General features: G+C 44.6%; 1 protein-coding gene across 1 annotated transcript; it reads right to left on the bottom strand.

The window, feature by feature from the left end:
* Positions 1-726: 726 nt before the first annotated feature.
* On the bottom strand, positions 727-18376 carry LOC308164032 (differentially expressed in FDCP 6 homolog; the record flags this gene model as incomplete). Its single annotated transcript, XM_080538197.1, has 6 exons — positions 727-732; positions 1254-1400; positions 8252-8482; positions 15139-15315; positions 16910-17083; positions 18371-18376. The coding sequence occupies 6 exons, from the start codon at positions 18374-18376 to the stop codon at positions 727-729; spliced, it is 741 nt and encodes a 246-aa protein (XP_080394323.1).
* Positions 18377-24385: the final 6009 nt, after the last annotated feature.

Below are 24385 nucleotides of genomic sequence, written 5' to 3'. Positions count from 1 at the left end.
CTAGACCTGTGACTTATTTCTACAAGCTAAAATTCCACATTTTTCAAAAATGAGCGTCCATACTCAACAAGTTGACCGTTCTGCCACACTCCAGGTGCTCTCTGCTGCAGGGGAGGGAGGCAGGTGTGCAACCAAGCCTCGGCTCACATCTCCAGTGAGTACCTCTCTCTCGCCCAAAACTCTCTACAACTCTCTAAGTATTTGTAAAACTGCATAATTTGTGAAGATATTACATTGTAACAATAATTATTCAGAAATGTATCATGACTTCTTCTACAGCCTTAAAAGTGTGTAGTATGTAATGATGTACACACCAAAACGTGTCTGTTGCCTCAGCTAGCCTACACTTCTTTGAGTTGTCTGTTCCAATAGAAATGGTCCCAACTGTACAGGAGGTCTCAACTGGTCTCAACTGGTCCCAACTGGTCTCAACTGTACAGGAGGTCTCAACTGGTCTCAACTGGTCTCAACTGGTCTCAACTGGTCCCAACTGTATAGTCGGTCTCAACTGGTCTCAACTGTACAGGAGGTCTCAACTGGTCTCAACTGGTCTCAACTGTACAGGAGGTCTCAACTGGTCTCAACTGGTCCCAACTGTACAGTAGGTCTCAACTGGTCTCAACTGGTCTCAACTGGTCTCAACTGGTCTCAACTGGTCCCAACTGTACAGTAGGTCTAGGGTTAGGGTTTAAAAGGTTCAAACTGCCTTTGTAACAGTGGGCTACCTCAACGCTGTAGCAGACAGAGTTATGAAGATGTGTTAAACTACCACAACGTGGTGACAAGAGCTGGGAAGGATGTTTGAAAAGATCCATCTGTATAAATGACTGACAGTGCTGACAGATCCATCTGTATGAATAAAGTTATTATTATCCATCTGTATAAATGACTGACAGTGCCTGACAGACATTATTGGTGTTCTCCTTCAATGTAACACAACACTCAACTAAACATTTGAGAGAATGGTTTGTGATGGTACAAGGAAACCAAGAGAGAGCGGTATATGGAGAGAGGTGGCATGGACACCAGGAATAATACCAAATATACCATAAAGGACTGAAATTACCATGTGAAAAATATTTTATAATGTGTACAAATGTTAAATTAATAATACAAATAATGTTATCCATATAGCACCAAAATACCCAAATCAACATATTTTAGGAGACTACTGCATCTCCGCAGACTCTATCCACACACACACACACACACACACACACACACACACACACACACACACTACTCTATCTCACCTCCACCACACAACTCTTGTCCAGTTGAATCTCTCCCTTCCTGTCCCGGAGGTCTTCACTGCTGTAGTAGGTCATAGAGGACGGCCTCAGGACAAACCAACGCTCTGTCCAGTTCCTGCGTACATGGCCCTTCTTCCACATGTAACCCTGAACCAGAGAGACAGATAGACATACAGAAAGAGGACAAACAGAGAGAGAGGGATAGAGAATGAGAGACAGCAATGAGAGGGAGAGAGTCATAACCATTGGATTCTATTTGTTTCTCTGCTCTTTAATTAGTATTTGGATTATAACATTAAACAGAATATTGCACCATCAAGTAACTTCCAGTACGCAATACTGTTGATCTGGATTCTCAATCATTTGATTGATTCCATCACTCAATCAATTTACAGTCTGCATTTATTTTAGTCCTAATTGTATTTAGTCCCAATTAATAATTGAATATAGGCCCATACCTTTAAAAAAATGAAAGCCTGTTTCAGAAGTGTTTTACCTGTAGACTATTGCTGTATTAGCGCTTTGAGTTGCATTTCATGTACGAAAGGCGCTATATAAATAAAGCTTTACTTACTTACTTACTATTAGATCAAAAATAAACAGTTGTATGGCTTTATGTTACAAAGACAATTGTTAGATAAGCAACAGTTTTATCATTAGGCCTTAATTATTATATTACTGAAGATGTTGTTGTCGCAATGCACTTTGCACTGGTTCAAGCCACACCCACCTGGATAATGATCCAGATAAAGATATGAAGGGTTAAACAGCTAACCCACACCACCACTGGTGTGTCCTTGAGTAAGACCTGGGAACACCACCACTGGTGTGTCCTTGAGTAAGACCTGGGAACACCACCACTGGTGTGTCCTTGAGTAAGACCTGGGAACACCACCACTAGTGTGTTCTTGAGTAAGACCTGGGAACACCACCACTAGTGTGTTCTTGAGTAAGACCTAGGAACACCACCACTAGTGTGTCCATGAGTAAGACCTGGGAACACCACCACTAGTGTGTCCTTGAGTAAGACCTGGGAACACCACCACTAGTGTGTCCTTGAGTAAGACCTGGGAACACCACCACTAGTGTGTCCTTGAGTAAGACCTGGGAACACCACCACTGGTGTGCCCTTGAGTAAGACCTGGGAACACCACCACTAGTGTGTACTTGAGTAAGGCACTTAGCCCTAAGTTACTCCAGGGAGACACATGTAACATAATTGGAAGTTGCTTTAGATCAGTGGTTCTCAACCTTTTTTGGGCCAGCGCCCCCCTGTCCATTATCCAGGTCTCTTACCGCCCCCCATCAAAAAAAGTAGGCTTATTTTCTTCCCTGAATATTAATGTTGACTAATATTCTGTGTTATATCACAGAACAACAATAACACAGCAGCAATTTCACACATGACCGGTGCAGAACAAACAGTAGGCTACAAAACTGTATATTACAACTAACATTGTTTGTTTTTTAAGTGTGCTGGTGTTGCATTTCGCCAAATTGCTGTTTTATGATGCTAATATTTATTCATTTTTGATTGGACTTTGGGGGGGGGGGGGGGGTCACAATATGGCGGCAAACTCTAGGGGGCTATTATTTAAATACTTTATTTAGTATTCTATGGTATTATTTTCATAAACTGACCACTTAGTTCGAATTTCTCATATCAAAACATAACAAAGTTCCAAAGTTCAGAGCTCTGCGCTCTGGGAGCGCTCAGAGATGGGTGCTCTGACTGAAAACACGGTTTTGCCCGAGCGAACTGACCGTTCGTGCATTTACGAACGTACCCGTAATAACACTGCTGACAGCTGATCAATCGCAAGCAGACAGAGTAGTGGTTTCCTATAGCAACAAAAGACGCTGACAGCTGTTCGGAGTGCTTATGTGTTCGTTTCCAGGACATCAGAGGAGCAACATATCACAAAAAAGCGATGGTATATTTTAGTTTGTAAACGTTAAGACGAACACATCGCAATGCTAACCTCAGAATGGCACTAGGGATAACATCCACAACAACACTTAACAGTAATACATTTATGTAATATACTGTAATGAACCTGCGAGGGGAGGGGACATTCGTAGCTGATTTCTCTAGGTTCGATTATTGGTAAGCGACAGAGAGCTTTCCGGACTGGTTACAATATGATCGCTTTTTTGAGATAGGTTGTTCCTGCTGTGATGTTCTGGTATGGTGGTATGGTATAAGGCAGGGGTGCCCACACTTTTTTGAACCAAGATCTACTTTTCAAGTAGCCAGTCTGCCAAGATCTACCAGTCTAGTTTAAACATCGCAAACGTACACGCACGTACTACAAACACACACACACACACACACACACACACACACACACACACACAGTTCCCAGCCTGCATAGTACAATACACTTTCTCTCTCCCTCTTTGCTATTCTCACTCACACACACACACACACACACACACACACACACACACACACACACACACACACACACATACACACACACACACACACACACACACTTGCCAGTCTGCATAGGGAGCCATAGCACAAACTCTCTCTCCCCCCCTCTCTCTCTCTCTCTCTCTCTTACACACACACACACACACACACAGTCACTTTCTCTCACTCACACACTGACAGCCAGTCTGCAGTACCATAGCCAACTACTGATCCAACAAACAGAAAAGTAAACCAGATACAAAACAGGTAATTCCCTAGTTTGAAAGGAGGAAATACATGCATTTCTCTACCTTAGTGGGAGACCTGGCACTGGGAGGAGGCAGCTAGTTTCTAGTAGTCAGGGCTGTAGGAGCTGGTTGTAAGGTGTAGGCAGGCTTGCAAGGTGTCATCAGCCACTGTGGATCTGTCATCGAAAAGGCAATCTGCAGCCTCGAGAAACGCTTTTTTCACAATTTTTCTTTGTTTTCTTCTTGTGTTTAACAAGAACGTGACTGACGCGATAAGAAGCTATCGTTGCAGCCGTACGTTTTCGCTCTTTTGCCACATTTCCCTTCTTCCAAACAGCCATCGTAGATCTGCAGATCAGACAGACGCACTTCCAATATCACATCAGTGTTTCCTCTATATGCATTTATTGGTGGCGGGCCGCCACGAAAGAATTTCCTCCGCCACTATTCAGACAGTCCACTTTGATTCAGGCTGCGCAGAAAGGCAGCAAGTTATTATGACCGGAGAACAGAAAAAAAGCAGATTGAAGCTAGATTTAGGCCGCTTCCAGACCAACATTTCGTTACGATTTAGGGCGTAGTTACAATATGTTACAATGTTGCAATTAACCTCGTCGTTTGTGTTCGCACTGCAATCGAGACTGAATCTCTCAACAGGCGCGCGGCGCAAGGCGACGCGCTTTCAAAACAGTTTTGTGATTGGTCCGAATCAGTGGTGTAGTCTAGTTTTTTCTAGTGGGTATACTGTGATTTTTTTCATATCGTTCATTTCGGAACTGCGCTCCCTGTCTAACGTTATATATATATCTATATAAATTACATGTTATACGGCTGATCTGTGCATGATAGTGCTGCATTTTGACATATTTCATATTTATAGTTAATGGTATATGACGCTAGTCCCAATGGTCCAAAGTCAAGTGCTTCGTAACACAGACGGGGTGAATTTTATGAATGAAAGTGAAAGTTCTGTCACAAAACGCCGTTATGTATCCTCACACATTTTTAAGTGGGTATATGGAAATCCTTGGCCTTTCCTAGTGGGTAATACGGCGTAGTCCTGCATATCACCTAGACTACACCACTGGTTCGAATTTAGCGGGACTTTGGATTTCTCTCTTAGCCCGTCGCCGGTGCCTTTAATCCCGTATCCTAATCGAAAATGCAACATCATCAGCGACGACTGTGGGTTATTGCATTTACTGCTGTTCTCTGGTTCATGTTCTTATACCAGTGCTCAGTATAGGTGTTTTTTATTGGTTTTTATAAAAACGCAACACCGTGTATACAATCAATTAATCAAACAATCAGACATTTAAGACATTACATTCAACAACAACCAACATTAAACTAACTAAAGTGCTCAGTGTTCAGTGTATTGTCCAGTGTAGTGTAATGTTCAGTGTTCAGTGTTCAGTGTCCAGGTTCCAGTGTCGGTAGGAGGCAGGGGTAAAAAACCTGTTCGCTGTGCATCCGGGAAAAAAATTCCCCTGCAGCCCTCTAGTTGTAGAGCGACTACTATCCAGTTTGCCCACCAGTGCAAAGCCGTGGCTCCCCCACCTCCCTCCCCCGAGGGACCCCACACACCCGACTCACCCGACCCGCCCCACCACCGGCGCATCCGGCCCCGCCCACCAGGCTCAGACTCCTGTAGCCCTTCACGAGGCTAGCCGGACCAGGCGCCCCAGCGGCGGAGCAGATCGAGCACGCAGGCCGACCGGAAGCCCCCGAGGAGAGGCCCAGAGAGCTCGGCGCATGGCAGGCAAGCAGAGGCGAAAAACCTGTACACAGCTTATCCAGGGAAAAAGCTCCCTGGCTCTTCTCAGCTTGTTCCGGGCTGGGGGTTGGGGGTTGGCGGGTAGGGGACTGGGCCTGTAGCTGGGGGCCTGGAGTTGGGGGGGGGGGGGGCCCGGAACAGGGGGTTTGGGGTCGCTGAGTTGGAACCTGGGGTTGGTGCTGGGGTGACGTGGTGGTTCCCGCCGGTCTCTGCTCCTGGGTCTGGAAGCCTGGGTAGGTGTCAGAGCTGGATATGACATGTGCCTGAAAAGATACAGGAGTGAGAGAAGGGAGGTGTGCATGGTTTGTGTAGTGTGCATTTTGGTGTCAGGCGGGTGATCAGTACTTCCCTGTGACCCAGTGGTGTTGGTCATCCTGGTGCTGGTGGTGCTGGCAGAGACGGCTGGTTCGGCTGTGGGTTGTGTGTGGTGATATTCTGGTGAGGGTAGGAAGTGGGTCAGTGCTGTGTACATGTGTAGGTGGTGGAAGGTGCAGTAAACTTCCCTGTTGGTGTTGTGCGCTGCTCCTCTCCTGGTCCTTGTGATGGTGATACTGCTGACCAGGGCTTGTGCTGGAACGGTGGTGAAGGTGATAGTGCAGGAACTGGTGGTGTAGTGAGGTAGGCCCGGGGTGGGGGGGGGTTGGGCGATGCGGCGCGGCATGGGGGGGGGTTTAGAGGATGACGTCTTTCCATCTCTCCACCCCCCACACCGCTCTTGCTTGATCCGGGTTATTTTTAAAGTCAACAATAGCATGGTCCCTGAGGAAGAGGGTGATTCTCCTCCTCAGGGTTGTCAGGTGGACGCTCTGTTTCTGATAGACCCTGATGTTCCTCGTCTCCCAGAGTACCTGCTTGACGGCGCTGATGATCCTCCACTGTTGTTGTAGTTGGGGGGTTGTGCACCCCCCGGGAGGACCATACAGGATGTTCTCGCCCGTCAAGCGGGGCAGGGTCAGCAGGCTGTTTAGGGAGACAGAGGGAACAAACAGGGCCCAGACCCGCCTGGCCACGGAGCACTCACAGAACAGGTGGTTAATGTGTTCTGTGTCCGTGCATCCGTGGGGGCATTTCTCAGTCGTTGCGATGTGCCGCCTATGCAAGAATTCCCTAGTGGGGAGACAACCATGAGCAGCCATCCAGGCAATGTCTTTTTGTTTATTGTTAGTACATTTATGATTAATGTTTTTCCATACCTGTTTGGAGTCCACGGCTGTGCTGGCCTTGGGGTGAGTAATGGTTTCCTTCGACCTTATGAAGGTCATAATGTCTTTGTATTTCCATGAGGCCAGCCCAGCCGCGGACAATCCTGTCCTGAAGGCAAAGTCCCTCCATATCTTGTAGACTGGAGGGGGGTCCCAGCTGTAGGGCACAGTGTGATTTATTGATGCGGTCACCCTGAGTGTCCGGAGGATGGGTGTGGCATAGTATATTTCAAAGAACCTGGCTTTCCTATCTTTGTTGTTGATGTTGTTGATGAGGTTGGAGAGTCCCTGTGCCCTAATGATGTTTAGGATGTGCTCAGTATAGAGTATTTTAAATGAAAATTCGTAATGTATGTCTCTGATGTTCATGGTCAATTAAATCAGCCTATTTTGTGAAACAAATAATGTTCCCGCTAATGGGTTAACCGAGCATTCTCGCACCTAACGTGCAAGCACCTTTCTTTCTGTGTGTGTGTGTGTGTAATGCGCGTTCCACATGTTCCGCTGCAGCTGTAGGATATATTGGTATTTGATCACCTTCTATATAAAATCACCTTCTCGGCTTTAATGACTTAACCGCTATTTAAGAAATTATAATTGTTGCCACCCTCTAGTCTTTGTTTTGAGCGCCAGTGCGCGTTTTATGCGCGTGCACGCGGAAAAAAATCGAAAGGTAGCCGCTCCGCCACTAATGGGAAAAATCCTGGAGGAAACACTGCACATCGTGTAAAAAAGTCCTCCTCCCATTCTGGATGGAAGTTGTACGTTATTGGTTTCTTACTTGGTCCAGCTTCCCCACTCATTTGTATACCCTTTCTTTAGTATTACATAGTAAATAGTAGAAATTGGAAGGCTAACTAGGTAATTAGTCTCGCCGGTATTTAGTATTTTGTAGTTGGCGCTGTTGACTGCGCATGCGTGGTGAACCGTGTGTTAGGTGAAAAGATCAGATCGCAGACTGGCTTACCTGTACGTCAATCAAGTGGCAAAAGCCATAGTGAGGATGGATGATAAGCAAACTTTTTTTTTTTTCTCCTTTTGGGTTTTGTTCAATGCCATGCGATCTACCCATACTACCTTTGAAAAGACGGTTTGTCCGAGCGAACTGACCGTTCGTGCATTTACGAACGTACCTGTAATAACACTGCTGACAGCTGTTTTTCATGAGAAAAATACTTTATGCGTGACCGCCCCCCAAGAACACCTCAACGCCCCCCTTTTAAAAATATTTGCTCCAGCGCCCCCCGATGTTGTCTGAACGCCCCCTGGGGGGCGGTACCGCCCGTTGAGAAACGATGCTTTAGATAAAAGTGTCTGCTAAATGGGAAAAAACGTAAACATTCTCCACTCACCCGCTTGAGGATGTTGTGGTACATCTCCAGAAAGACCTGGTCCAGGGCCAGACTGAAGCCCTCCACACTGCCCACCCTCAGCAGCCGCCCAGCGCCCATGTGCTCCAGGAACGCCCACACCGACATGCCCTCCTCCCACACAGAGGCTTCCTGGGATAGAAGGTCCTCCAGGGGCTTCCCGTCCCACTCCTGGTTCATCGCCATGGAGATTTTCTTCAGAAGGTACTCCAACTGCGAGTGTTAGAAGATGATCCCAGTGACGAAAAACATGAAGTTACTCAAAGTCACAATAAACATTCACAGCTTCTCTAGCGGGTGAAAATCAAGTTCGATAGATGCACATCCATAGCCATTATTAAATAGTCATGTAATATAGTATATCTTGAAGTAGTCGGCTAGGTTTGTCATAAGGAACTGTGATCTAGCAGGCTTTAAGCTGGTTTTAAATGCAAGCCAATTGATTAGGCAGTGAGGTCTTGCCCCATGCAAAGAATAGTGTTAACCAAACTGGATACAAAACAAAACCACTTTTATCGCCAGTAACGGCTTCCCCAGTTTGACCCTTACAATGTACCATAATTACATTTTTGCTGAGCTCACGCATAGATTGTATTGTTTAACAACAATGGAGAAGGACATGGAGAAGGACATACCAACAGTTTAGCCAAGAGGTTTCCAAAGCTACTGTCGGCGTGTGAGAGGATCAGCCTCAGCAAGTCACTGTGCAGATTTGTATATTGATCATTTAATCAGTGGTTATTTCTAGAAGAAGGTGATTTGTAGAGCACAGTGCCTTGCTCAAACCAGCCCTCAGATGTGAAAGCTGTATCACAGGAACACGGACAGGCACAGTCCAGATGCTCCAAGGGCAGTAGTCTTGCTGCAACAATCATTGCAGAGCATTGACCTGTTTGGTTAACCTGTCTTCTATGACCCACTCCTTACATTTTTCTATTTATTTATTTTTAAACCAAGGAGGTCCAGCGTTAGTGTAACAGTTGAATTAGATCAATACTATGCAAAGAATAATGCACTGGTTGTGTTCTTATCGGTCGTATTTTTCAGGTTTTCTGCTCGAAATTACATGCCCACAGTGAATATAGAATATCTCCACAATCACAAGGGCCTTCATAATGATCTTGGTATCAAATATGAAAGCTAACACTGTTACTGTGTCAGAGTAAATAGAGCTAGAACATTGTGAAAAATCTCAAATTCACTCTCCGCCTAAAAAAAAAACAGCTTTTAGAGTGAATATCAGCTTGGAAACCTGACTGAATAAGCCCAAATCATCTAGGAATCAGTACTCCAGGGTCTGATGAGTACTTGTGCCAAATTAGATGCTAGTAATGTGAGCCAATGCAACTTTGTACCTGTTTTAGTACAGGTATGTTTAGGCGGACAACCAAATTGTGCCATTTGGAGACATTTTGTCACCATCAGTGTATCAGACTTTCTCATGTGTCAAGACTGTAAAATGTATTATATTTAATTGATATATCACTATAGGTATAAATTGCACCCAAATCCAACTGTTAAGACTCTGTTTGCATCAAGCAGGGCCCTGCTGCGCGCTTGTCTGGCGCACCCGCCTCTTTTTCACACCAGGTCAGATTACGCAGTCAAATTTCTCCCGAAATTATTGGTCAGAATGTCATGATTGACCCCTCATTTGAAGCGTCAGAGCCAATAGAATCGAGCAGAGGTGGAAAAAATTACTTTCGAGGTTGTGATATATGAAAATGATATGGACATTCGGGGTTCTCAGGATGTAAGAGAATACCAACATTTGCCATACCATATTAAATGTCGCCATTACGGTTGAAATGGTTAGGCCATACAAAACTGTAAGGTCAGTTTCAATACACCATGAAGAGGGTGTACACACATGCACAAATGCTTTTCAAATGTTAATCGCAGCCTCAGGGCGTCATTTGGAGATGTTGGCTATCAAATAAAAGTATGGTAGTCATGACAACGCTTCCAGGTGTGTTACTACATGTGATTTAGACATTCTAACAATGCTATTATGTTAAAGGCTCAGTCCAGTGAAAACTGTAGTTTATATGAGATTGTATTGATGGACCACAGCAGATGAAACGAGCATCACCAGCAACCTGATGCTCATTAATATCTGCCAGGAACGTGTTGATCTCAGTTTTCTAATCCCTCCCAAGAAGGCACAACAGCGGCTCTACTTCCTGAGAGTCCTCAGGAAAGACCACATCGGACAGGAGATGCTTGTGACCTTCTACCGCTGCGCAGTGGAGAGCATCCTCACCTACTGCATCTGCGTGTGGTTCTCCAGCTGCACAGCCGCAGAGAGGAATGCGCTACAGAGAGTCGTGAGATCGGCCCAGAAGATCACCGGCGCCCCCCTCCCCTCTCTGGAAGAGCTGTACAACACACGCTGCCTCAGGAAGGCCTCCAAGATCTCCAGAGACCCATCCCACCCTGGGTACGAACACTTTGCTCGGCTGCCCTCGGACAGGCGGTTCAGGACCATGTTCGCAAGGACAAACAGACTGAAGCTCAGCTTCTACCCCAGGGCCATTCAGGCCCTGAACACAGCAAAGACCTAGGTTCTAGGCCCTGGACAATCTAGACAATTTGATGGCAGCTACTAGATTGAAATCAAGTGCAATACCGAAACACAACTGTGAACATTTCAAACCTGCAAACTGCGACACTTTAAATGAATGTGCAATAACACTATGTGCAATATGACAACCCTCGGGTACATAAGGTTCAGAGATAGGAAATGTTAGAATAGGTATAGCATAGCATAGAGTACAGCACAGTGTTTTATTTGTATAGTATAGTATAGTGGATAGTGTACATAGCCTTTATTTATGTAAACCAGCTCTTTTCCCTTCTTGTTTTTAGTTTTTTTCCTAGCACCAGGGGAGCCCCCCCTCCCAAATTTCGTTGTATGGTACCTGTACTATATCAATGACAATAAAGACCATTCATTCATTCAACTCTGGTGGGACTCAAACCCACAACCTTTGAATTCCTAAAAGGTAGAAGCCTAGAGCTACAATGCGCAACAGAGCCTCGGGCTGGATTTAATGTAAGCCAAACAAGAGAGTATTTGACAGTTGGGAGAGTCTATCAAAATCTGCAAGTCCCTGGGTGGGATCGAACCACCAGCCTTCCGGTTAACAGCCGAACGCGCTAACCAATTGCACCACAGAGAGGGGCTAAAAAGATCACTCAGTTCCAAAAAAAACTTTAAAACAATGCCAGCGACAGGAAAGAAGACTAGGAGATGGTGCCGACAAGGCAAAAAAAATGCTGCAGCAGATCATCTGTATTGAGAAGAAAACAAAACCAAACGACTCTGGTGGGACTCGAACCCACAACCTTTGAATGCCTACTACAGAGAAGCCTAGAAGTCCAATGCGCTACAGAGCCTCAGTTTGAACTCAACATAGGCAGCACATCGTGCCAAGCCGGACAGGATACACCAAACAAAAGAGGATCTGAAAGAGTCCCTTCTTTATGCCTTTCAGGGTGGACACTTCTCCCAACCTAAGGCTCAGTTGCGGGGGAGGGGCATAGTTTATTCAGACGGCTCGTTGGTCTAGGGGTATGATTCTCGCTTAGGGTGCGAGAGGTCCCGGGTTCAAATCCCGGACGAGCCCTTTGACTAAACGTTTCACCAGCTGGGACCACCAAATGGAAGTGCTTTGGCTCAATTCTTCAACAGATCTTGCATCAGGTCACTCATGCAAAATGCCATGGTCAAGGGCTTTAAGGATCTGACCGGAAGCGCTACCTCTTCAACATGAGTGCATGACGAGATGGCCGAGTGGTTAAGGCGATGGACTGCTAATCCATTGTGCTCTGCATTCCCATCCTCGTCGCACAGCCTTTCTGCTTGACAACCCTGTGTAAACAGAGGACATCGCGGTGGTGGAGAAACAATGCAAAGCATGCGGTACATCTTTCGTAGAGCACATTCAAATGGGACATCATCGAACAACTTCTTTGAGCGCGGAAACTTTTTCAATATGGAAGCCACAGGCTAAAAAACCCTGCAGGAGGTCATCTGTATTGAGAAGAAAACATAACCAAACAACTCTGGTGGGACTCAAACCCACAACCTTTGAATTCCTAAAAGGTAGAAGCCTAGAGCTACAATGCGCAACAGAGCCTCGCGCTGGATTTAATGTAAGCCAAACAAGAGAGTATTTGACAGTTGGGAGAGTCTATCAAAATCTGCAAGTCCCTGGGTGGGATCGAACCACCAGCCTTCCGGGTAACAGCCGAACGCGCTAACCAATTGCACCACAGAGACGGGCTAATAAGATCACTCAGTTCCAAAAAAACGTTAAAACAATGCCAGCAACAGGAAAGAGGACTAGGAGATGGTGCAGACAAGGCAAATAAATGCTGCAGCAGATCATCTGTATTGAGAAGAAAACAAAACCAAACGTCTCTGGTGGGACTCGAACCCACAACCTTTGAATGCCTACTACAGAGAAGCCTAGAAGTCCAATGTGCTACAGAGCCTCAGTTTGAACTCAACATAGGCAGCACATCATGCCAAGCCGGACAGGATACACCAAACAAAAGAGGATCTGAAAGAGTCCCTTCTTTATGCCTTTCAGGGTGGACACTTCTCCCAACCTAAGGCTCAGTTGCGGGGGAGGGGCATAGATTATTCAGACGGCTCGTTGGTCTAGGGGTATGATTCTCGCTTTGGGTGCGAGGGCCAGAGGTCCCGGGTTCAAATCCCGGACGAGCCCTTTGACTAAACGTTTCACCAGCTGGGACCACCAAATGGAAGTGCTTTGGCTCAATTCTTCAACAGATCTTGCATCAGGTCACTCATGCAAATTTCCATGGTCAAGGGCTTTAAGGATCCGACCGGAAGCGCTACCTCTTCAACATGAGTGCATGACGAGGTGGCCGAGTGGTTAAGGCGATGGACTGCTAATCCATTGTGCTCTGCAATCCCATCCTCGTCGCATAGCCTTTCTGCTTGACAACCCTGTGTAAACAGAGGACATCGTGGTGGTGGAGAAACAATGCAAAGCATGCGGTACATCTTTCGTAGAGCACATTCAAATGGGACATCATCGAACAACTTCTTTGAGCGCGGAAACTTTTTCAATATGGAAGCCACAGGCTAAAAAAACCTGCAGGAGGTCATCTGTATTGAGAAGAAAACATAACCAAACAACTCTGGTGGGACTCAAACCCACAACCTTTGAATTCCTAAAAGGTAGAAGCCTAGAGCTACAATGCGCAACAGAGCCTCGGGCTGGATTTAATGTAAGCCAAACAAGAGAGTATTTGACAGTTGGGAGAGTCTATCACAATCCCTGCAAGTCCCTGGGTGGGATCGAACCATCAGCCTTCCGGTTAACAGCCGAACGCGCTAACCAATTGCGCCACAGAGACGGGCTAAAAAGATCACTCAGTTCCAAAAAAACGTTAGAACAATGCCAGCGACAGGAAAGAAGACTAGGAGATGGTGCCGACAAGGCAAAAAAATGCTGCAGCAGATCATCTGTATTGAGAAGAAAACAAAACCAAACGACTCTGGTGGGACTCGAACCCACAACCTTTGAATTCCTACTACAGAGAAGCCTAGAAGTCCAATGCCCTATCCATTGAGCTACAGAGCCTCAGTTTGAACTCAACATAGGCAGCACATCATGCCAAGCCGGACAGGATACACCAAACAAAAGAGGATCTGAAAGAGTCCCTTCTTTATGCCTTTCAGGGTGGACACTTCTCCCAACCTAAGGCTCAGTTGCGGGGGAGGGGCATAGTTTATTCAGACGGCTCGTTGGTCTAGGAGTATGATTCTCGCTTAGGGTGCGAGAGGTCCCGACTTCAAATCCCGGACGAGCCCTTTGACTAAACGTTTCACCAGCTGGGACCACCAAATGGAAGTGCTTTGGCTCAATTCTTCAACAGATCTTGCATCAGGTCACTCATGCAAAATGCCATGGTCAAGGGCTTTAAGGATCCGACCGGAAGCGCTACCTCTTCAACATGAGTGCATGACGAGATGGCCGAGTGGTTAAGGCGATGGACTGCTAATCCATTGTGCTCTGCAATCCCATCCTCGTCGCACAGCCTTTCTGCTTGACAACCCTGTGTAAACAGAGGACATCGCGGTGGCGTGGAAACAATGCAAAGCATGCGGTACATCTTTGGCTATCAAATAAAAGTATGGTCGTCATGACAACGCTTCCAGGTGTGTTACTACATGTGATTTAGACATTCTAACAATGCTATTATGTTAAAGGCTCAGTCCAGTGAAAACTGTAGTTTATATGAGATTGTATTGATGGACCATAGCAGATGAAACGAGCATCACCAGCAACCTGATGCTCATTAATATCTGCCAGGAAAGTGTTGATCTCAGTTTTCTAATCCCTCCCATGACTGCCATAAAAAATATTGTATTTTCTCCAGTTGGTTCAACACAACTATCATACGGTAACTACTTGTACAACTAACATGAGATATACATTCAAAATGCCCATTAAAGGTTAGAACAAGTTACAAACAAGCAGCTTTAAAAAGGAGCACATAGCCATGTATTTAGGTTGAGTTATAATTGTGATGTTATCAACTCATCATTGGTTTACACTGCAGATCAGATTAATTAGTTACTGGAAGGCATTAACGTAATGGAATGTTAACATGGAGCCTTTGTGTCCAGGAATTAATCTCTACCCAGAATACACTTCCCTTACCTCTATCTTTTTATTCCCCTCACTACCTCTCTCCCCTTTCCTCTCATCCCTCCATCTCCCCGCCCTCCCTCTCTCCCCTTTCCTCCCTCATCCCTCCATCTCCCCGCCCTCCCTCTCTCCCCTTTCCTCCCTCATCCCTCCATCTCCCCGCCCTCCCTCTCTCACCTCCTCTGGGATCATGACCAGCGGGTATCTGTCCTCCGACAGCAGGTTGAACAGACAGAACAACCTGAAGCTGTCTCTCTGGGGGCACAGCTCCGACCCGCCTCGGTAGTTCTTCTTCATCGACATCATCCAGCAAAGGTCGTCAAACTTCTCCTTGTCGAACGTCCCCCCTTTCACCTGAGTATACAACATCATCTCAGTCATTGGTTGTCATTGAGGGGTCATGGGGTCAATTCCATTGAAATTCCTTACAGTTTTGTTTTCTAGAAAATAATACCAAAATGATAGTAGCTATGCTAGGTTATTTTCTTACATAATAATCATGTTGTTGAAGTTGTAATCAATCTTGATTATTTATGTGTTAAGATAAATGTAACATATTTATACAAATAAAAAAAAGTTGTTAATGGATAGAGTGCGCTGCATAATTACTGGGACAGTGAAGCATTTATAATTCTTTTGACTCTGTACTTCAAAAGTTTGGATTTGAAATCAAACTATTATTATGAGGTATAGTATAATAAGTATAGATTGTCAGCTTTTATTTGAGGGTAATTGTGTGCATATTGAATTCACCATTTATTATTATTATTACCTCCTATTTATTATGACATCCTATTTATTCACAAAAGGCTACGACAAAAGCTGTGATGTGTCTTACATCACTCGTGAAATTAAGAAATACAAATTATCGTTATACGACTCACACCCAAGAATGGATAACTCTAGATGTTCTCTTTGTACAATCTGAGTTGGGAAGACCTTTAAGACCTTTAGTTTTTTTGCACCACAATATTAGAACAAAATCCTTGATTCTCTAAACCTGTACTCCCTTATGTCTCTGAGGTAGTTTAAGATGAACTGTCAAAGAAGAACCCATATGTTTCACATAGCTCATAGTATGACTTAAATTGTATACTTTGTATTTATTTATTAATTTAGCTTGACCTTTCTTTCTTGTTTTGCTTCTTGTTTTGTTTCTCATGTGCCTTTGTAAGCAGGGCTCACCTGAAAGAGACACTAGTCTCAGAGAGACTCCCTGCATCAATAAAGGGAAAAAACAACAACAAAATAATTTAATTGAACAGGGGGGTATTCCAATAATGTCTAATCATAAGGACAATCCAGGTCTCAATCCAGGACAATCCTAAATCTCATGAGATTTATCAAAATAAGCCTGGATTTTCCTTTAGTGACGTTGATGGAATACCCCCCAGGTGCTGCTACCACTGACCAGAGCATCTACCTCTGACCAGAGCATCTACCTCTGACCAGAGCATCTACCTCTGACCAGAGCATCTACCTCTGACCAGAGCATCTACCACTGACCAGAGCATCTACCACTGACCAGAGCAGTGACAGAGAGGCACAGCCACACAAGACGTATCTCTGTCACGGCAAACCTGAGCACCGCTGGGCCCAAATCAACTGTCAGGTCCCGTCTGGTTAGGGTCAGGGTTAGGGTTAGTATTGTCAGGTCCCGTCTGGTTAGGGTCAGGGTTAGGGTTAGTATTGCCAGGTCCCGTCTGGTTAGGGTCAGGGTTAGGGTTAGTATTGTCAGGTCCCGTCTGGTTAGGGTCAGGGTTAGGGTTAGTATTGCCAGGTCCCGTCTGGTTAGGGTCAGGGTTAGGGTTAGTATTGTCAGGTCCCGTCTGGTTTGGACTGAAATGTAAAAAAGTATGATGAAAAAGAAGGGTTGTAATTCTAGGGATGGGGGGTGGAGCTCCCATGTACCTTGTCCAGGATGTATTTGTTGAGGTAGGGCATGTACCTTGTCCAGGATGTATTTGTTGAGGTAGGGCATGTAGCCGTGGGTCGACACCGGGCCGTCATCATCGTCCTGGAAGTGTTCCTCCAAGGTGGCGGGATCGTGAGGGATGTTCAACACTGTGTACAGGTTACAGGAGAGCACCTGCGTCAGACACACAAACACATGTTCTATCACCTGCGTCAGACACACAAACACATGTTCTATCACACCTAAAGGCAGTACAGGTAGTATTCTCATGGCTTGACATATATGTAGTTGTAACTATCTGTGATTATCATTATTATATCATTTAACATAATTATTTTTGGTTGATTATTGTTTTTTTATTGGATTTCTCTGATTAGGATTGATACATAATCATCAACAAAGATGGGAGGTGGGGGGCGACATTATTCTATGCACAAATACACTAACCCTAACCCTAACCCTGGCCAATATAATACACTTTGAATTGTTATTGTCAATAGTACAGGTGTCCATGAGATATACTGAAATGAACCTTAGATTACAGTACCAACTGATCTTAAAAACCAAGGAAGTCAATGAGAAAAGCAAACAACACAGTGTAAACAGCATTGTGAGCCTTAGTTGACACGCACACTTTGTTTGGGTTCACAGTACAGCTGCAACGTTTGCAGGAAAAGTGCTACACAAATAAAAGTTATGTTATTATTATTATTCCATCAGTAGAATCCTAAATATAACAAAGGTCATACAGATCGTCATAAATACATCATCTTCTCCACACAACTAAGCTTCCCACAACAGTTAACATATAACAGCAATATCTAGCAAGCTGCTTGGCTTTTAGCTCAAGTTTCATTGTTGTGTCACATTACACAAGTGTGTAAGAGAGTACAATTATTAGGCTTTGGTTCCTGACATTGCAGCACAAGACAATAAGGTAATAGGCATAATTCAAGATTTAAAAAGTGACAATAGTACAGGACATAATTCACAAATAAGACATGATACAATTAGCAGTACAAATACTAGCCTAATAAAATAGATAGTTCAAGTAGTAGAATCAGAATCAGACCAAGTGTCTGTGAGTTTAAGATGTAGGTAGTCCGTATACATGGGGTGTGCTTGGTGATGGTAGTCAATTGTCTACAGTAGGCTTGTTTATGAGCCTGATCATGTTTGAGCCTGGTTGTATCTTGTGGAGGCCTGCAATAAGCCACATACCATCAGATAATTCACATGTTCATATCTGGCAAATATCGGTATTATTAGCTGACACCTGAAGGCAATGCCGCTAATAAGTAATAAGTAGGGGCTGGTATTTTAACAGTTTTGTAGAAATGGCTTCCTCCATGTAAATATGGAATAAGCAGCCTACTTCTTTCTACATGGGGGGTATTCCATCGAGGTCGCTAAAGGAAAATCCAGGCTTATTCCAGTCTTGCGAGAGAATAAAAAATAAGCCTGGATTTTCCTTTAGCGACATTGATGGAATACCCCCATAGTCACCACTCCTTCACAACAACAACAACAACAACAACAACAACAACAACAACAACAACAATGTTGTTAGGTGTGTTTGGCACATTAGAAAAAACCTTGACATCATTAACCAACTTGTCATAACACGGGAATTATTGTGAATTTTAACTGTTGATGGTGATGCCTGTCTAACTTCACTAGCCATTAATCAAGTAGACAATGTGGTCGTGCCTGGTAATGTAAAGGCCTATGAATGCATGTTAGTGTTAGGTGCCACTGATTCCATTTGATGCACACTGAGGTTTATACCACCAAAAGGCTCATAATCAGGGGTGCACATAACTTTTTGGGGCCAGTGCTCAGAGGAGCACCTAGGGATGCTGCTTGGTGCTCCCCGAGCTTGCGAGTCACGACCCGTCCCACAGGATGGATAAAAAAGTGATACATGGATAACTTATATTAGCAAAACGACATTTATTCATAAATAAAGATGAACGAACAAATGATTGTGTGCAAAACAAAAGAATCAAATGCAAAATCAAATGACTGCTCTTCAAGCATGAAAGTCTGTCAGACTCCTTTAAACACAATGAAATCAACTGACATCTCTTTAAGCACTAACTGAATGTCTGTTCTTTAAACACACTGAAATAAACGGACATCTATTTAAGCACTGCTCTGTTCTGTAAACACTGAAATCAACTTTTCAACAAAAAGTTACAGCCTAAGCATTTGTTTATGCTACAAGCTTAATCATCATCATCACTGTCCTCAATTTCAACCATGGTAGAGGATGTTGTAGGCTATCACTTTAAATAGCTCATTATTTTGATTGTGCAACAAAGTCTTTTTTTTCTTTTTCTAATAGAATTCCCAACCATATTCCCTGGGTCAGGGGTCGAGGTGCGATAATGAAGCTGTAAAACAAACGTCTGAACGTTTGAAAGCTTCAGAGAAAAGAAACGTGAAGTCCCTTGGTGTTGTTTTTCCTTTTAGCGACGAGTCGTTCGGGACTGAATTTTCACGTGGCGGCGTGATAACCGTGCGATACGCGATACGCGGAATGAAAGTACGAGTTACGATACTTTCCGAATGTTTTCGTGAGGGGAGTCGCCGTGGTCGTCGCCGGTCGACTGTTGTGATGGATTACTCGTCGGGCCTTCGGCTGAGGGGACGGGAAATAGTTACTTAGTGGGGCTTGAAGTGATGCAGCAATCAGCAGTTGGATTTTGAGGAAGTAAATTCCTCTCCCAGCGGTTCCAGCTGTTGGTGCGCAAGAGCCTGTTCATGCGGCTGATCTGCCGCGCAGCATGCATTTTGGCGAGGCATGCGCACTGGCGCACCAGTTATGTGCACCCCTGCTCATGACTCAGGATTACCAGAGGGCGAGGTTATACTTTGTTGGCAGAACCTGTAGCCTCACTTTAACAGCAAACATCACATATCTTCTTTATGGCAGCTTTGTGTACATACAGACAGACAGACAGACAGGCTTTGTGTTCATGGAATGTGAAACAGAATTGTCAACAAAGTCCAGAGCAGCAATGTTCCCCTGCAACAACTCCTCTAAAGCCAGCCAGACAGACAGACAGACAGACAGACAGACAGACAGACAGACAGACAGACAGACAGACAGACAGACAGACAGACAGACAGACAGACAGACAGACAGACAGACAGACAGACAGACAGACAGACAGACAGACAGACAGACAGACAGACAGACAGACAGACAGACAGACAGACAGACAGACAGACAGACAGACAGACAGACAGACAGACAGACAGACAGACAGACAGACAGACAGACAGACAGACAGACAGACAGACAGACAGACAGACAGACAGACAGACAGACAGACAGACAGACAGACAGACAGACAGACAGACAGACAGACAGACAGACAGACAGACAGACAGACAGACAGACAGACAGACAGACAGACAGACAGACAGACAGACAGACAGACAGACAGACAGACAGACAGACAGACAGACAGACAGACAGACAGACAGACAGACAGACAGACAGACAGACAGACACACAGACAGACAGACAGACACACACACACACACACACACACACACACACACACACACACACACACACACACACACACACACACACACACACACACACACACACACACACACACACACACACACACACACACACACACACACACACACACACACACACACACACACACACACACACACACACACACACACACACACACACACACACACACACACACACACACACACACACACACACACACACACACACACACACACACACACACACACACACACACACACACACACACACACACACACACACACACACACACACACACACACACTGGTCTTCAGGGAGAGCATGTCTGGACACCTGCCCGCTATTTCCTGGGATTCTCAGCAGCACTGTGTGACATGTTTGAACTCGACAGGCCAGAGGAAACGGAGACTGAATGAGGGAGAGCATGATTGTTGAATGACTGTATATGTATGTATAGTAGTATGTCTGTTTTACAGTTACTCTGATAACGTGCGATGTCAACACACTGCAAAAAGTAAATCTCAGTAAGATTAAATATCTCAAATCAAGGCAATATACGCTTGTTTCTTGTCTGACTGCACAAGTTTTAAGATAGCTTTTGTTTGTTTTAAGAACATCTTGGCATGTGAAATGTTCCTGTTCTGTTGGCAGATAGTTTTGCTTATTTTAAGTAATATTTCCCCCATTTTATTGCTTTTTCTCTTGTTTTTGAGAGCTAACTTTTTGCAGTGCAGGTTGGGTAAGGGAGACTGTCTTTGTAATCTCTAATTGTAAGTCGCTTTGGATAAAAGTGTCTGCTAAATGGTTAACATGTCAATGTAAATGGGACAAGCAACAACATGGACTTTGAGACTGACAGTGACTCAGCAGCTCAGCACACATATTTCTCTGTGTGTGTGTATCAGTGGAGGCTGGATTTCTACCTCCACCAGCCTCCCCTGGTGTTCATAGCCACTGTGTTTGCATGCTATCTGTGTGCAAGTTGTTTACCACAAGAACCACCTCTATGGTCATTGCATGAGTGTGTATGTTGAGTGTGTGTATTCATATCTAATTACACACGATGCTCTCTCCTGCTAAAAAGCAAGATGAAGGAATCCATGTCATAGAACAACATATGTGGTGAAATACATAGCTATTTTCTGATAATAAGCTCAGCACTTCTCGATTGCTTGAGCACATTCCTTGAAACAGTATTCACCTTTTCAAAACAGTTAATACCAGTTTGCCACAACATAACAAAGTGCCAACAGAAACATTTACAGTAATCTCTCTCTCCTTTCTGACCCATTTCCTTTGTGATCAGACTTGTTGTTAGTTGAACTGTTAAGTGAGGACAGTTATAATATGGAGTACAGGCTACACATGGTGTAAGCAGGTGAGAAGAAGTGTAAAGCAGTCTACCTTCAGTTATAATATATATATATATATATATATATACATATATATATATATGTAAAGCAGTCTACCTTCAGCTGGGACTTCAGCTGGGACTTCGAGACTTTGCCGCATTCCTCCGTTTCCAATTAAGTGAATGCATACCAGATAGACTTCAGTAGCTCAGACTTCAGATCCATTTTAAACACGTTTTCAATCTTCAGATCCATTTTAAACACGTTTTCAGACTTCAGATCCATGTTAAACACGTTAACACATTCAACGCACAGTGAACTGGAGGTGCGCAGCCTACCAAAGGTTTTCACAACTGCTTTTCCCTCAACTCACCTTACCTCCACACCTCCTTCGCCGGACGCGAATTTGCGAAACCTAGGATGGTAGGGGAAGGCAGGGCAATACCGCTACCTGATTGGTTGGCGAAGCACTCGTGAAGAGCCCCCTCATTGGCTATTGGTATTGCCCTGCCTTCCCCTACCATCCTAGGTTTCGCAAATTCGCACCCCGGAGATATCACGGAGTTTCTACCTGCTGTCTTAAAGTGACAAGCACCCTTTTCTCAAACACACACACAGTGGCCATTGAAAGTAAGTCCAAATGGACCTGCAACCCTAGGAAGCAAGTTGCCTAATGGCATGAAAATGCAACATGTTGTACTTGTTGTGTGCCTGTACTTGTGAGAAGATGTCTTTTTCCAAACGGCACTTCCAATCAAGCACTACAAGTCCCTACAGTTTTCCGCTTAGTCGCGTGCAAGGCCTCTAGGGAATGGCCTAGGAGGGTGAAAGTTGACATCCTACAATGTTCCATGAAGGGGAAGGAGCGTGTAAAGTTTGGTGACTGTGACTCTTTCGCAGCCCCTTCCCTGGGCCCAAACGTACCCTTTTCTCCACAGACACACACAGTGGCCATATATACAGTCATGGAGGTATTTCAAAGTCCAAATGGACCTGCAACCCTAGGAAGCAAGTTGCCTATTGGCATGAAAATGCAACATGTTGTACTCCCTGTGTGCCTGTACGTGTGAGAAGATGTCTCATTCCACTAGGCACTTCACATCAAGCACTAGAACCTCCCTACAGTTGTCCGCTGTGTCGCGTGCAGGGCCTCTAGGGAATGGCCTAGGAGGGTGAAAGTTGAAATTGTACAATGTCCCATGAAGGGGAAGGAGTGTGTAAAGTTTGGTGAGTGTGACTCTTTCGCAGCCCGTTCTCTGAACTCACTACCTCCACCTGTCTGCTACCCCGGAAATATCTAGATCTGAAATACCTGAAGGAGACTAGTGTAGGAGAGAAGGGCTGGTGGGGATTAGGACATTTCCATTTCAGCGTCATCTGTTATGAGGATTATTTCTGATGACCGCAAACCTGCCCTGGAGCTTTCAACTGCGCAGGACAACTTCAGCAGTTAGAATAAATAAATACATATATTTATATTTGCCTAATGCAATGTGTTAAAAACCTCAAATTATTATCAGCATTTAAAAACGAGGTACAATCTGTAATGTATGTATGCTTGAACTCTGCTACCGACGAAGAATTAAAAAGTGTTCTTATAAACTGACCATTTATTTAATGCGACCCGAGACAACCAATTGATTAATTTTCACGCCGTAGCTTGAAAGATCCATGGGATCCCTAACCCAACGCTAATTATTGTCATAAGATAAAGTATGTTTAATTAAAAATAGGCTACTGAAAATATCGACTACTGCAGGCAAGACCGCGCAATGAACGCTAGTGAGCTGTCAGGTTGGGGATCGCTCTACTGTTGAGCGACCCTTTGGCGCCCCCTTTGATGTGTATTGGTTCTCTGTCTGTCCTAATGTCTGTGATTGTTAACAGCTGTGAGTGATTGTATTGGTCTATTTATATCCCCCGGTGTTTTCCCTCTGTGTCGGTTGTTCAATCAAGGACCCCAATTGAAATAAGCCAGTGGCTTTCTTGGGTTTTTATCCTGTTAGTTGACCTTGTATGTAATATGTACTTTCATGTACCTACTTCTGCAAATCTTCTAATAAAGTTTTCAATCAATCAATCAATCACTTTACGTTGCGTTGTGTGTGGTGCGTGTCTTCGTAGTCTTACCGCAGTCTTATCGCTCCTCGTCTGCCTAGGAGATAAGTACCTATTGACTATTGTAAGTAGTTTGCATTGCCATGTTATATTGACGACGTTTTGGGAGACAAAAGCCAACTCCCCTTTTGTTTTGTATTATTACTTCCGCATTCATCGGAGACTTGCTTTCTCCTCGTTTGTTTCATCGCTTACTGTGCAGTTTATTATTCCTGTTTGCTCAAATAAAGAGTACCTTTATTTTGAATCATATCCCTGCATCGATCCATTCTGTTCTGCTCTGCAAAGTGGTGGTTTCCCAGGTGTGAGTTGAACTCAAGACCTTCCGATCACCACTACCCCCACAAAAGGCTCCGCTGAGATTCGAACTCAGGATCTCCTGTTTACTAGACAGGCGCTTTAACCAACTAAGCCACGGCGCCTACACAGTGATAACAAAAAACACCAGCCGGGAGGGCATGTTGTGAGCCCACCAAAGGACAAAGTGATTTTGTTAGA

The sequence above is a fragment of the Nansenia antarctica genome (genome assembly GCF_963989245.1).
Source record: "Nansenia antarctica genome assembly, chromosome: 8".
In the NCBI taxonomy this organism is placed as follows: Eukaryota; Metazoa; Chordata; class Actinopteri; order Argentiniformes; family Microstomatidae; genus Nansenia; species Nansenia antarctica.
The sequence above is the reverse complement of the archived record's forward strand: the minus strand, read 5'-3'. Positions and strand labels throughout refer to the sequence as shown.